At 48.8% G+C, this 13,593-nt stretch overlaps 1 protein-coding gene across 1 annotated transcript in view; it reads right to left on the bottom strand.

Annotated features, from left to right (window-relative positions):
* The window catches only part of LOC119974343 (multidrug and toxin extrusion protein 1-like), a 66,950-nt gene that overhangs the window by 8,960 nt on the left and 44,397 nt on the right, over positions 1–13,593 (bottom strand). Inside the window, exons 13-17 of the mRNA XM_038813115.1 lie at positions 13,115–13,190; positions 12,937–13,006; positions 4,229–4,361; positions 3,602–3,696; positions 3,113–3,194 (exon numbers count right to left, since the gene is read on the bottom strand). Of these exons, the coding sequence (XP_038669043.1) occupies positions 3,113–3,194; positions 3,602–3,696; positions 4,229–4,361; positions 12,937–13,006; positions 13,115–13,190 (456 nt within the window). The remainder of the gene's footprint in view (positions 1–3,112; positions 3,195–3,601; positions 3,697–4,228; positions 4,362–12,936; positions 13,007–13,114; positions 13,191–13,593) is intronic.

Consider the following 13,593-nt stretch of genomic DNA (forward strand, 5'->3'; position numbering starts at 1 on the left):
AGGCTGCGGCTGGTTTGTGGAAGCTGTCAATCACAGCCAAGTGGAAGTTATGAATTGCTTGCAGCTAATGTATCTGTGGGTTCCAGACGCAGGTACCTGCTCCCCTTCCACGAATGGACAGATGGAGATCCAAGGTATGTGCTGCAGCTGTAATTCTTTTCAGTGCCCCTGCCTGGACTACTTTCTAGCTTCCAGACAGGGCTCTCTTGTTTGAGGAGGGTGGGGCTGTGTGGCGGATACCTTTAGCCAGAGCGGGGATCTTGTAGCCGGGGGTTCCTTTAGTCATGTGGTCCCTTTCGTCAGGGTATCCTTTGGGGGGGGGGGGGTCTGCCTAACACAGGGATCGCTGGACTGGTCTCTCTATTGCAGGGGTCCCTAGTGGGGGGGGGGGAGAGTCTCCCTATAACAGGGGTCCCTGAGGAGGAAGGGTCTCCCTATAACAGGGGTCCATGGGGGATGTCTTCCTATTAGGTAGAGAAGGTGTAGAAGCCCGGTATTTCTAATACACCTAATATAGGTAAAAGATAGATGTTTAAGCGTAAATATTAAGACCCAGTTTTAAATTAAGGATTAAAAACACATTCTGCAAATTCATTTAATCATTTTCTCCAACACAACTTTTAGGTAAGTTAGTTTTAGGTAGGTTTTGTTAGTAGGTTTTGTTGGTAGGATAGGTAGGTTTTGTTGGTAGATTAGTTTAGGTAGGTAGGTTAGAATCATCTATACTTTGATCTGAACTATTCACTGTCTCCCTGTATTCATATTTCATTTTGAGACTTTGACTTTTAAAGTTATTGTCGAGCTGTTTGCCTAAACAAGAAGATAATTTCTGTGATTCTTTGAAAGCTTCAAATTATCTACGAATTGTCTTTTGAATGACTTTCAAATTGTAATCAATAGAAGACAAATAAAACAATTCTTATTTGCACCTGAGAAGTTTTAACTTAAATTTCGCCTGAGTTCCAGTAATCGCAAAGTGCTGCTGGTAACCGAATGGTTTAAAATCGAACAGGAGGGCTGGGCAGGCAGGGCATTGTGGGTCAGGGGTGGCCCTCGGATGGACTTGGGGGCAACCCCCCTCAGGGGCCATGCTGGCAGAAACCACAAGTGATCTGCGTCTACGTGATTCCCGGTCCCGAGGACCGGTGAATAATGGTAGGCCGCAGCATAGGGTGCCGGGCCCGCTAAATGAACGCAAATCGGTCATTTTTCACTGGACCAGTGGAAAATGTGGCTGGAGAAGTAATAATAGGAAACAAAGAAATGACAGAGGAACTGAATAGTTACTTTGCATCAGTCGTCACGGTGGAAGACACAAGTGGGATGCTAGAGCTCCAGGAGAACCAGGGGGCAGAGGTGAGTGTAGTGGCCATTACTAAGGCTAAGGTTCTGGGGAAACTGAAACTGAAACTGGAGGCAGGGAGGGCCCCAGAGGATTGGAAAGTGGCTAATGTAACACCACAGTTTAAGAAGGGAGGGAGGCAGAAGACGGGGAATTATAGGCCGGTTAGCCTGACTTTGGTCATTGCCAAGATTTTAGAGTCCATTATTAAAGATGAGATCGCGGGGTACTCGGACGTGCATGGTAAAAAAGGACTGAGTCAAGGGGAGGTCATGTCTGACAAATCTGTTAGAGTTCTTTGATGAGGTAACAAGCAAGTTAGACAAAGGAGAACCAGTGGATGTGATTTCTTTAGATTTCCAGAAGGCCTTTGACAAAGTGCCGCATAGGAGACTGTTAAATAAGTTAAGAGCCCATGATGTTTAGGGTAAGATCCTGGCATGGATAGAGGATTGGCTGACTGGCAGAAGGCAGAGAGTGGGGATAAAGGGGTCTTTTTCAGAATGGCAGCCGCTGCCTCACGGTGCGCCTCAAGGGTCGGAGTTGGGAACACAACATTTCACAATGTACATTAATGATTCGGAAGAAGGAACTGAAGGCACTGTTGCTAAGTTTTCAGATGATACAAAGATAGGTAGAGGGACAGGTAGTATTGAGGAAGCGGGGGGGGGGGGCTGCAGAAGGACTTGGACAGGCTAGGAGAGTGGGCTAAGAAGTGGCAGATGGAATACAGTGTGGAAAAGTGTAAGGTTACACTTTGGAAGGAGAAATGGAGGCATAGACTATTTTCTAAATGGGGAAATGCTTAGGAAATCAGAAGCATAAAGGGACTTGGGAGGCCTAGTTCAAGATTGTCTTCAGGTTGATGTGCAGGTTCAGTCGGCAGTTAGGACGGCAAATGTAATGTTTGCATTCATGTCAAGAGGGCTACAATACATGACTAGGGATGTACATCCGAGGCTGTATAAGGCTCTGTTTGGTCCCTGTTTCTAAGGAAGGATGTGCTGGTCTTGGAAGGATCCAGAGGAGGTTCACATGAATGATCCCTGGAATGAAGAGCTTGTCATATGAAGAACGGTTGAAAACTCTGGGCCTGCACTTTTTGGAGTTTAGAAGGATGAGGGGGGGGATCTTATTGAATCTTACAGGATACCGCGAGACCTAAATAGAGTGGGCGTGGAGAGGATGTTGCCACAAGTAGGAAAAACTAGAACCAGAGGACACCATCTCAGATTAAATGGACGATCCTTTAAAACTGAGATGAGGAGGAATTTTTTCAGCCAGAGGGTGGTGAATCTGTGGAATTCTTTGCCGCAGAAGGCTGTGGGGGCCAAATTACTGAGTGTCTTTAAGACAGAGACAGATAGGTTCTTGATTAATAAGGAGATATGGGGTTATGGGGAGAAGGCAGGAGAATGGAGATGAGAAAAATATCAGCCATGATTGAATGGTAGAGCAGACTCGATGGGCCGAGTGGGCTACTGTTGCTCCTATTTTCTGCGATTCATGTTTTTATCCTATAAACTACTTCAATACACAAGTTCTATAATCCTTGTCTGCACAGGATACAGTCTGCAGCCTCTTCAACAACGTTAAGAGGCTCAAATGAACACAACATGGGATCGGAAATTGACCTGTATCACATCCATTGTTCATTTTTCTCCTTTTCCATTCCTATTTATTGGGATGGAAATTCGATGAACTAAATTACAACTTGGAATAAACTCCTTATGGGGAATGGTTTAAAGTCAGCAAAACTTCCTCCTTTACCTGTTGACAGATATTGGGTTTGACCAGCCGAGGTTCCGGTCGAAGTGTCCACATCTCTCATCACACCTGCGTTAACCAGAGCCTTAAACAAAACCCCACAAAAACCATCATTAAAGCAGTGGAGGGACATAACAGAGGAAACGCTTTCTGCACAAAACAATCTCCAGACCGTGTTGTAGTGCATTTTTTAACCCTCATCCGTCATCCCGTACCAGCCTCCCCGAACAGGCGCCGGAATGTGGCGACTAGGGGCTTTTCACAGTAACTTCATTTGAAGCCTACTTGTGACAATAGGCGATTTTCATATATTTTTCATTTCACATCCAGAACGGATACTCAGATCAAAGAGTTTACGCATTCCTATTGGGTGGCAAAATAACTAGGAGATTACCCGACTGTTCATTCTGCCAACGAGGAGCTGGGTGGGGACAAAAGAATATTTTATACAAAAACTTGGTGTAATAAATAATCTCTACTATCTGCTTTTACCTCATCAGATACTTTGTTCCAGTTCATCCTGGAAATCGCTATCAAATAAAATACTAATTGGACAAACACGCTAACGAGCATTCCGGACACGATACCTGCAAAATAACAATGGTGCAGTGAATATGGAGACAAGGATGTTGTGTTCCTCTTCCACTTCTATTCCTCCGTCAAACCCTTTCATCTATATCAGATGGCTGGTGTCCACCTGCGTGGAGGTGCCTGTCCAATTTTGGCCTGCATTCAGGCGATGAAGAATTCTGCCAGGGATGCTGTTGTTGGTGAATATCCAATGATCCGTTCATGCATGAAAGTTGGACATGACCCTTGGGCAGCTCGCCTCCCGCTAATATCCCAGTGTCTCTGGTTCGCCATGAAAAATGACCAGGGGAGGAAGGTTGCCCTGTCTAACAGTGCAGAGTGAGGATGGGTCATCATTGGCCCCAAAATTGCACACGGACTGGTCAGACCCGAGTTGGGCCCCAGAGACGAAGTTTCCACCCAAGTACACATTTCTTTTTCCGGTGATCTCGAGAGGGAATGGGATCTTCAATGCTTTGAAAGAGAGCAACTGGGGCAGAGGGGTCATAGTTGTCAGTAAAGAAGAAAGGAAGGTATTTAAATTCCTACCCAATACACCAAGTTTGGCAGCAAACATCAGTGAGATTCCAATGGGGAACCCAATGAGGTAATATCCCACCAGGTTGCCGATAGCCCCCAGTTTCTGCTTGCCAGCTCCTCTTAGCACTCCACCGCATACACACTGAGGAATAGACAAACAGAATATATGACAGAGATTACACAACAAATTGTTGTAACTTCTACAGGAAGGAAACAAAACCTGGTGTCTTAACATGTCCTCGAATAATTCAGAGCCGGTGGATAACACTCTGAACACAGCCACCGATGTTCTGTTGGGAATAGGTGATGTGGTCAATTCACCTCCGTGTTTTGCCAAGTCCTTATCGCTGTGTCTGTATGTCGTTGAACGTCATTGTTGTTCACAGTAAACCACTTTGTTATATAAAGTGATGCCACGCACTTTAACAGTATCAAAAAAATCTATTGAATACTGTCTGGAAAGCTCCAATTGTCCCTCCACATTTGTAGCATTTTGGGGGAGATCCCATCAGTGGCTGGGATTTCCTGTTCGTATCAGTGGCGGGGACTATCGTGGGTGGGACTGGAAAATTTGGAGAGAGACCGAAAGCCAATTGGGTTTCCCATCCCGCCTGTGACGATGCCCATCGTTGGCTGGGCTGGAAAATCCAACCAAATGTGTCTGTTTCGATTCTGAAAAGAGTTACCTTTGATGATGGCAAGTTTTGGCCCACTCACCTAACCTATCTATATCCATTTGTAATTGTTTTATTTCCTCATTGCAACTTACTGTCCCACCTGTTTTGGTGTCACCTACAAATGTGGCTATAGAACCTTCTATTCCTACATCCAAATCGTTAATATAGATTGTAAATAGTTGGGGCCTGAGGACCAAACCCTGTGGCACCCGACAAGTTACATCTTGCCATCCAGAAAAAGATCCATTTATCCCTTCTCTGTCTTCTGTCAGTTCGCCAGTCTTCTATCCAAGAAAATAAATTACCCCTAACCCCATGTTATCTTATCTTGGGCATTTACCTTTTATGGGGCACCGAATCAAATACTTTGTTGAAGCCCAGATATACTACATCTACAGGATCCCCATTATCTACTTGGTTTGAGACATCTTCAAAGAGCTCTAGCAAATTAGTCACACATGATTTACCCTTCAGAAAACCATGCTGACTCTGATGGATTGCATTTTGACTTTCAAAATATTCTGCTTTTACTTCCTTAATAATGGATTCTAACAATTTTACAATGACAGATGTTAAACTAACTGGTCTATAGTTTCCTATTTTCCCTCCCTTTTGGAATAAGGGCAACATTAGCATTTTCCCAATCCACTGGAACCTTTCCCGTATCCAGGGAATTTAGGAATATTATAACCAATGGATCCACTATCTCCCCTGCCGCTTCCTTTGAGACCCTGGGATCTAGCCCATCAGGCCCTGGGGACTTGTCAGCCTTCGATCCTAATAGTCTGTTTAGTACTTTTTCCCTATTGATGATTTTTCCAGATTACTCCCTTTCTATTATCTCTGTATTACCTGTTACTGTTGGAATGGTAAGAGAGTCCTCCACCCTGTAAACCGAGGCAATAAAGATTATTATTATTATGGTCAGGGAGTAGTGGGGTGGTCAGGGTGTAGTGGGGTGGTCAGGGTGTAGTGGGGTTGTCAAGGTGTTAGTGGGGTGGTTAGGGTGTAGCAGGGTGGTCAAGGTGTAGCAGGGTGGTCAGGGTGTAGTGGGGTGGTCAGGGTGTAGTGGGGTGGTCAGGGTGTAGTGGGGTGGTCAGGGTGGTCAAGGTGTAGCAGGGTGGTCAGGGTGTAGTGGGGTGGTCAGGGTGTAGTGGGGTGGTCAGGGTGTAGTGGGATGGGGTAGTCCTGTGGTCAGGGTGTAGTGGGGTGTCAGGGTGTAGCGGGGTGCTCAGGGTGTAGCGGGGTGGTCAGGGTGTAGCGGGGTGGTCAAGGTGTAGCGGGGTGGTCAAGGTGTAGCGGGGTGGTCAAGGTGTAGCGGGGTGGTCAAGGTGCAGCGGGGTGGTCAAGGTGAAGCGGGGTGGTCAAGGTGTAGCGGGGTGGTCAAGGTGTAGCAGGGTGGTCAAGGTGTAGCAGGGTGGTCAAGGTGTAGCGGGGTGGTCAAGGTGTAGTGGGGTGGTCAGTGTGTAGTGGGGTGGGCAAGGTGTAGTGGGGTGGTCAGGGTGTAGGGGGGTGGTCCGGGTGGTCAGGGTGTAGTAGGGTGGTCAGGGTGTAGTGGGGTTCTCAGGTTGTAGTAGGGTGGTCAGGGTGTAGTGGGGTTGTCAGGTTGTAGTCAGGGTGTAGTGGGATTGTCAGGGTGTAGTGGGGTGGTAAGGTGTAGTAGGGTGGTCAGGGTGTAGTAGGGTGGTCAGGGTGTAGTAGGGTGGTCAGGGTGTAGTGGGGTTGTCAGGTTGTAGTCAGGGTGTAGCGGGGTGGTCAGGGTGTAGTGGGGTGGTCAGGGTGTAGTGGGGTGGTCAGGGTGTAGTGGGGTGGTCAGGGTGTAGTGGGGTTGTCAGGTTGTAGTCAGGGTGTAGTGGGATTGTCAGGGTGTAGTGGGGTGGTAAGGTGTAGTAGGGTGGTCAGGGTGTAGTAGGGTGGTCAGGGTGTAGTGGGGTGGTCAGGGTGTAGTGGGGTGGTCAGGGTGTAGTGGGATGGTCAGGGTGTAGTGGGGTGGTCAGGGTGTAGTGGGGTGGTCAGGGTGTAGGGTGGTCAGGGTGTAGTGGGATGGTCAGGGTGTAGTGGGGTGGTCAGGGTGTAGTGGGGTGGTCAGGGTATAGTGGGGTGGTCAGGGTGTAGTGGGGTGGTCAGGGTGTAGTGGGGTGGTCAGGGTATAGCGGGGTGGTCAGGGTGTAGCGGGGTGGTCAGGGTGTAGTGGGGTGTCAGGGTGTAGTGGGGTGGTCAGGGTGTAGTGGGATGGTCAGGGTGTAGTGGGGTGGTCAGGGTATAGTGGGGTGGTCAGGGTATAGTGGGGTGGTCAGGGTGTAGTGGGGTTGTCAGGGTGTAGTAGGGTGGTCAGGGTGTAGTGGGGTGGTCAGGGTGTAGTGGGGTGGTCAGGGTGTAGTGGGGTGGTCAGGGCGTAGTGGGGTGGTCAGGGTGTAGTAGGGTGGTCAGGGTGTAGTGGGGTGGTCAGGGTGTAGTGGGGTGGTCAGGGTGTAGTGGGGTGGTCAGGGTGTAGTGGGGTGGTCAGGGTGCAGAGAGGTAGGGTAGTCCTGTGGTCAGGGTGTAGTGGGGTGGTCAGGGTGTAGTGGGGTGGTCAAAGTGTAGCGGGGTGGTCAGGGTGTAGTGGGGTGGTCAGGGTGCAGTGGGGTGGTCAGGGTGTAGTGGGGTGGTCAGGGTGTAGTAGGGTGGTCAGGGTATAGTGGGGTGGTCAGGGTGTAGTGGGGTGGTCAGGGTGTAGTGGGGTGGTCAGGGTGTAGTAGGGTGGTCAGGGTGTAGCGGGGTGGTCAGGGTGTAGTAGGGTGGTCAGGGTGTAGTGGGGTGGTCAGGGTATAGTGGGGTGGTCAGGGTGTAGTAGGGTGGTCAGGGTATAGTGGGGTGGTCAGGGTGTAGTGGGGTGGTCAGGGTGTAGTGGGGTTGTCAGGTTGTAGTGGGGTGGTCAGGGTGTAGTGGGGTCGTCACGGTGTAGTGGGGTGGTCAGGGTGTAGTGGGATTGTCAGGGTGCAGTTGGGTCATCAGGTTGTAGTCAGGGTGTAGTGCGGTGGTCAAGGTGTAGCAGGGTGGTTAAGGTGTAGTGGGGTGGTCAGGGTGTAGTGGGGTGGTCAGGGTGTAGTGGGATGGGGTAGTCCTGTGGTCAGGGTGTAGTGGGGTGGTCAGGGTGTAGTGGGGTGGTCAGGGCGTAGTGGGGTGGTCAGGGTGTAGTGGGGTTGTCAGGGTGTAGTGGGATGGTCAGGGTGTAGTGGGATGGTCAGGGTGTAGTGGGATGGTCAGGGTGTAGTGGGGTGGTCAGTGTGTAGTGGGATGGTCAGGGTGTAGCGGGGTTGTCAAGGTGTAGTGGGTGGTCAGGGTGTAGTGGGGTGGTCAGGGTGTAGTGGGGTGGTCAGGGTGTAGTGGGATGGTCAGGGTGTAGTGGGATGGTCAGGGTGTAGTGGGGTGGTCAGGGTGTAGTGGGGTGGTCAGGGTGTAGTGGGGTGGTCAGGGTGTAGTGGGGTGGTCAGGGTGTAGTGGGGTGGTCAGGGTGTAGTGGGATGGTCAGGGTGTAGTGGGGTGGTCAGGGTGTAGTGGGATGGTCAGGGTGTAGTGGGGTTGTCAGGGTGTAGTGGGGTGGTCAGGGTGTAGTGGGGTGGTCAGGGTGTAGTGGGGTGGTCAGGGTGTAGTGGGGTGGTCAGGGTGTAGTGGGGTGGTCAGGGTGTAGTGGGGTGGTCAAGGTGCAGCGGGGTGGTCAGGGTGTAGTGGGGTGGTCAGGGTGTAGTGGGGTGGTCAGGGTGTAGTGGGGTTGTCAGGGTGTAGTGGGGTTGTCAGGGTGTAGTGGGGTGGTCATGTTGTAGCGGGGTGGTCAGGGTGTAGTGGGGTGGTCAGGGTGTAGTGGGGTTGTCAGGGTGTAGTGGGGTGGTCAGGGTGTAGTGGGGTGGTCAGGGTGTAGTGGGGTGGTCAGGGTGTAGTGGGGTGGGTGTAGTCCTGTGGTCGGGGTGTAGTCAGCGTCAAGGCTGTAGTTGGGCTGGAACACGCCGTCAAGTGACGGGATAGTTGTTTGGGGGGAGAGGGTAGTCGGGTTGGGGAGCAGTGGGTTATGGCTGGTCAGTGGGTTATGGCTGGTCAGTTGGTTAAGGCGCCCAGTTAAGTTAAACTTGTCTGTGGCCATTTAAGATGGCCACCTGCAAAGGACCATGGGAATTATGGCGAACCCAGGACTCAGACTGATACACAGCCTATGTGTATCTGAAACACAGGTAACAAGACCTGATCGAAACCCCCGCTCATTTGCATTTTAATGGCCCATTTTCCCAGGACAATAGAACTCCAATCAAGCAACCGGTACAGCCACAGACTGATCGGCGCCACTCCCCTTACTCAGAAAGCCTAACTGCCAAGGTCAATGACCGTTAAGGACCCGCCCAGCCACCAAGGCATCCACCCCTTTATTGGCCGAAATCGAAGACAGTGATCAGAGCCCTGTCGAACTCTTGGGTCCACGGTTAAGGATCGCCCCTAAGAGCGCAAAATCCCAGAGGGATAAAAGAGAGCACAGCCATGTGTTCTGTCTCTTTTGGATCCGGCCTGTGCCAACCCAACTGTAGCAGGAACAGCCAGCCAAGTTCAAGACCAACGATCGCTACCTGGCGGATAAGCCCAGCAGAAACAGAGCTGTTTTCTTCGAACCAGCCAAATGAAATCCAGATAAAGGCCTTATCCATTTGCACAGTGCCGGTCGCCCTAAAGTTAAGTATAGGTTATTGTAGCTCATTGGTGTAGTTTAACTGGTAGTAGATATTGTGTTTGCATGTCGACATTGTCATGATATGCAAACATGCAACCAATGAACAATGAAGGAATCGATGGGCACTGCGAAAAGTTGCTTGCTCACAACCACTTTCCCCTCCATTTCCACATGTCGAATTGCCCCCTTCAGACACCTCGAACCATGAGGCCACCAGCCGTGCCTCCCACTCGCCTGTCAAGACACCGTCATCCCCTCCGCCACCTCTCCGGCGGTCGACGAGGATCAGACGCAAGCCTCAGAGACTGGGCTTATGAGGAATGGTTTTGTTTGTTCTGTTCAGTATTCCTTACTCAGTCACATTAGACAGACACATTCACATATGTATACATCTAAAAAAAACAAAAAAAGGGGAGATGTCATGATATGCAAACCTGCAACCAATGAACACTCAGAAAAGGACACAACCAATGGGCAGTCAGGACACTCAGAGGTGGCATCACCACAAGGGGGCATGACATAAACACTATAAAAGGGATGAGGCACTCACCCCTTTCCACAGACAGACATCTAGAGAGTTAGACAGGGTTGATCAGCAGCATCACACCCCAGCACGTGGCTTAGAGCAAGCTGGTACAGTTAGACTGAGTTACTACAGTTAGATTAGCAGAGAGTCGAACCCATTTGAGAACTGTGTTAATAGTTCAATAAACACGTTGAACTCATTTCAGAGTCTGGAGCATCCTTTAGTTAAGACTGCATCAAGTAGCAGCCTGTGTTATCCGAAGCAGCAGAACACAACAGGCTCTTGTGTATGTAAATAAACCATCTTTTGAACTAACTAACTGGTTGTGTGTTCATTTGATCGATATAAGGGAAGGCTTGTGGTCACCAACATTATAAATAGAGCAACAGGTCAATCACTAATGTATTTTTAAATTTAGAGTACCTAATTATTGTTTTCCAATTAAGGGGCAATTTAGTGTGGCCAATCCACCCAGCCTGCACATCTTTAGGTTGTGGGAGTGAAATCCACACAGACACGGGGAGAAAGTGCAAACCCCACACGGTGAGTGACCCATTTGGAGAGGGCCCTGGGCAGTGGAAGGTTCTTACTTTCCAGGCAATCTCAGCACAGATGTACGTCAGGATCTCCTTCGGGCCCTGATGTGTATCCCCCATCATAAATCCAATCCCCAAGGGCAGCACGGTGGCCTAGTGGTTAGCACAGCTGCCTCACGGCGCTGAGGTCCCAGGTTCGAATCCCGGCTCTGGGTCACTGTCCGTGTGGAGTTTGCACATTCTCCCCGTGTTTGCGTGGGTTTCACCCCCACAACCCAAATATGTGCAGAGTAGGTGGATTGGCTAAATTGCCCCTTAATTGGAAAAAATAATTGGGTAATCTAAATTTATAAAATAAATAAATAAATAAATCCAATCCCTGACAGTCTGGATACCGGAAGGTTTGGATCTATACATTTTGAAGAAGGGCATTGAATTTCCCCCTGGCCAATGTTTATTCCGTAACCAATAGCACTAAAAAAAAATGATCTGGTCAATCTCGTATCACAGCCAATGTTGTTGTATTGAACTGAGTAAAGCTGTCACCTGCTCAACTGCAGGCAATCCTGACTGAACTAACGTCATTTACAGCAGGGAGGACGGGAGACATGAATCACAACACACTGCAGACATTTGTACCCCCTCCGATTCACTTTTCTACAAGCTGCAGAATGTACTGGCATCTGCAAAGATTCAGCGCGCCCTGGCAGTGCTGAAGGCCAGTGAACCAGAGATAACTGCTCTCCAACCCAAGCATTTCAGTACCACTCTGCCAGTGGCTTCACCCAATAATTTGGGGGCGCTGCTACCCCCCCCCCCCCCCCCCCCCCACCCCCCGCATTCATAACACAGAGAAAAGCAACCCACAACCAGCCCAGCTGTGGCCTTCACAGCTGCCTCGCACTCTTTGTATTGGCTGGAAGATTCTATGTAAAATTGGATTTCATCTGGGAAACGAAGGTTCAACACGATGGAGCGTGGTACTCAGTACCTGATGAATGGGTGCTGTAGCAAAGAATCGTAGAATTTACAGTGCAGAAGGAGGCCATTCGGCCCATCGTGTCTGCACCAGCCCACGCCTCCATCCTATCCCCGTAACCCAGTAACTCCACCCAAACTTTTGGGAGACTCAGGGGAAATTTAGCATTGCCAATTGAAAGAAACCAGCTATTTCCAATAGGTTAAAGGATTATTGACTTAGCCATTTTGATGTAAATACTAAAGCCCATGTCAAAACTCATTTTAAAAATGAATTCCATCATAAGACTGCAAACACAACCTCAGATTTCAAAGCATACGGCTTGCAATAATCAAAGCGTGGATTTGAAACATTTTCAGTCTAACTAGAAGCAAACGAAACAATTCAATGAAGGTCAAAAAGTGAACCATAAGTTAACATGAATCAACCGTTGTTCAAGATGTGAATAAGTATAGCAGTCAGCAGAAACCAGATCTGATTAAAAGTGTAAGTCACATTCCAACACACAGCAAACAATCAAAGATGCAACATATTCACATCTACGTTGCACATTGATGATTGACAACTAACCATCCAAGCCAATCAACACATTACAGGGGTAGGAACTGATGGAGTCAGACTGATAACATTTTCCTTAAAGATAGAGGTCCCGGCAGCCATTTTCATTCCAGGGTCACTCTATATCTTTTACCTAACTACTCGCTATCCTTATTTCGTATTTTCATATTTCCACTCTAACTCTTGAGTCTGCGCAAGCAGTTTGCTTTGAGCAAGAAACGATTACAGTATTTTGAAAGTTCAATTTGTTTGCAAGCCACTAAGTTAATTATATCTCTTCAGGCCTTCTGCAGGGGCTTTCTTGAGAACATTTGATTTGTAACCACAAGAAGATTTCAAACTCTCAATTATAATCAATAGACACAATAAAAGATTTAATTTTGCATCCAAGACGTGGAGCTTAAATTTCTACTGAGTTAAAGTGTGTACGAGACTACACTTAACCGCATGGTAGATTTCAACACCAAACCACCTAACCTGCACATCTTTGGACTGCGGGAGGAAACCGGAGCACCCGGAGGAAATCCATGCAGACGCTGGGAAAACGTGCAGACTCCGCACAGACAGTGACCCAAGCCGGGAATTTAACCGGGGACCCTGGAGCTGTGTAGCCACTGAGCTAACCACTGTGCTACCGTGCTGTATCCTATTGGTACCATAGGACAAGTCTAAAATAATGAAGTTAACATTTAGAAATTGCAAACAAAAGAAAGGTCACATGGACACCTGCATGTACTGAAATACTCACTGCCATGGATTGAAATATGTGACAAAACGTACATAATGAAATTCCTTTCGCAGCTAAGTGGACAATCTCTCTGGAAAATAAAAAGAAGGCTCTTAGGGAGCTGTCACATGATTGTGATCCCATTTTGTCAACGTATGGCGATCCGTTTGCCACTTGCAAAAGGTTTTGTTCCACTAACCGATCATTGGTGAAGATATAGCCCACCACATCTTTTGCCGCTCCGAGCAGAACTGCAATTACTAAGGAGATACACCCTGTGGGAATAAGAGGAAAACATGAGGAATTCTCATCAAATACCCCAGCAGAAATTCCAGATAACGGGCAGGGTTCCCCCATCGAGTGAATTCCAGCTCCCCGCCCGGCGTAATGGGAAAATCACGGGAAGGCCCCCCCCCCCCCCCCCCCCCCCAAAGGGGCTGTTTAGCACACTGGGCTAAATCGCTGGCTTTGAAAGCAGACCAAGCAGGCCAGCAGCATGGTTCGATTCCCGTAACAGCCTCCCCGATCAGGCGCCGGAATGTGGCGACTAGGGGCTTTTCACAGTAACTTCATTGAAGTCTACTCGTGACAATAAGCGAATTTCGTTTTTTTCATTTTTCAATTGACTCCACATCACTGAGCACAGTGCGACATGGAACAAGCCCTCGCTAGGCACGA

The sequence above is a fragment of the Scyliorhinus canicula genome, chromosome 12 (assembly GCF_902713615.1).
Source record: "Scyliorhinus canicula chromosome 12, sScyCan1.1, whole genome shotgun sequence".
Lineage (NCBI taxonomy): Eukaryota > Metazoa > Chordata > Chondrichthyes > Carcharhiniformes > Scyliorhinidae > Scyliorhinus > Scyliorhinus canicula.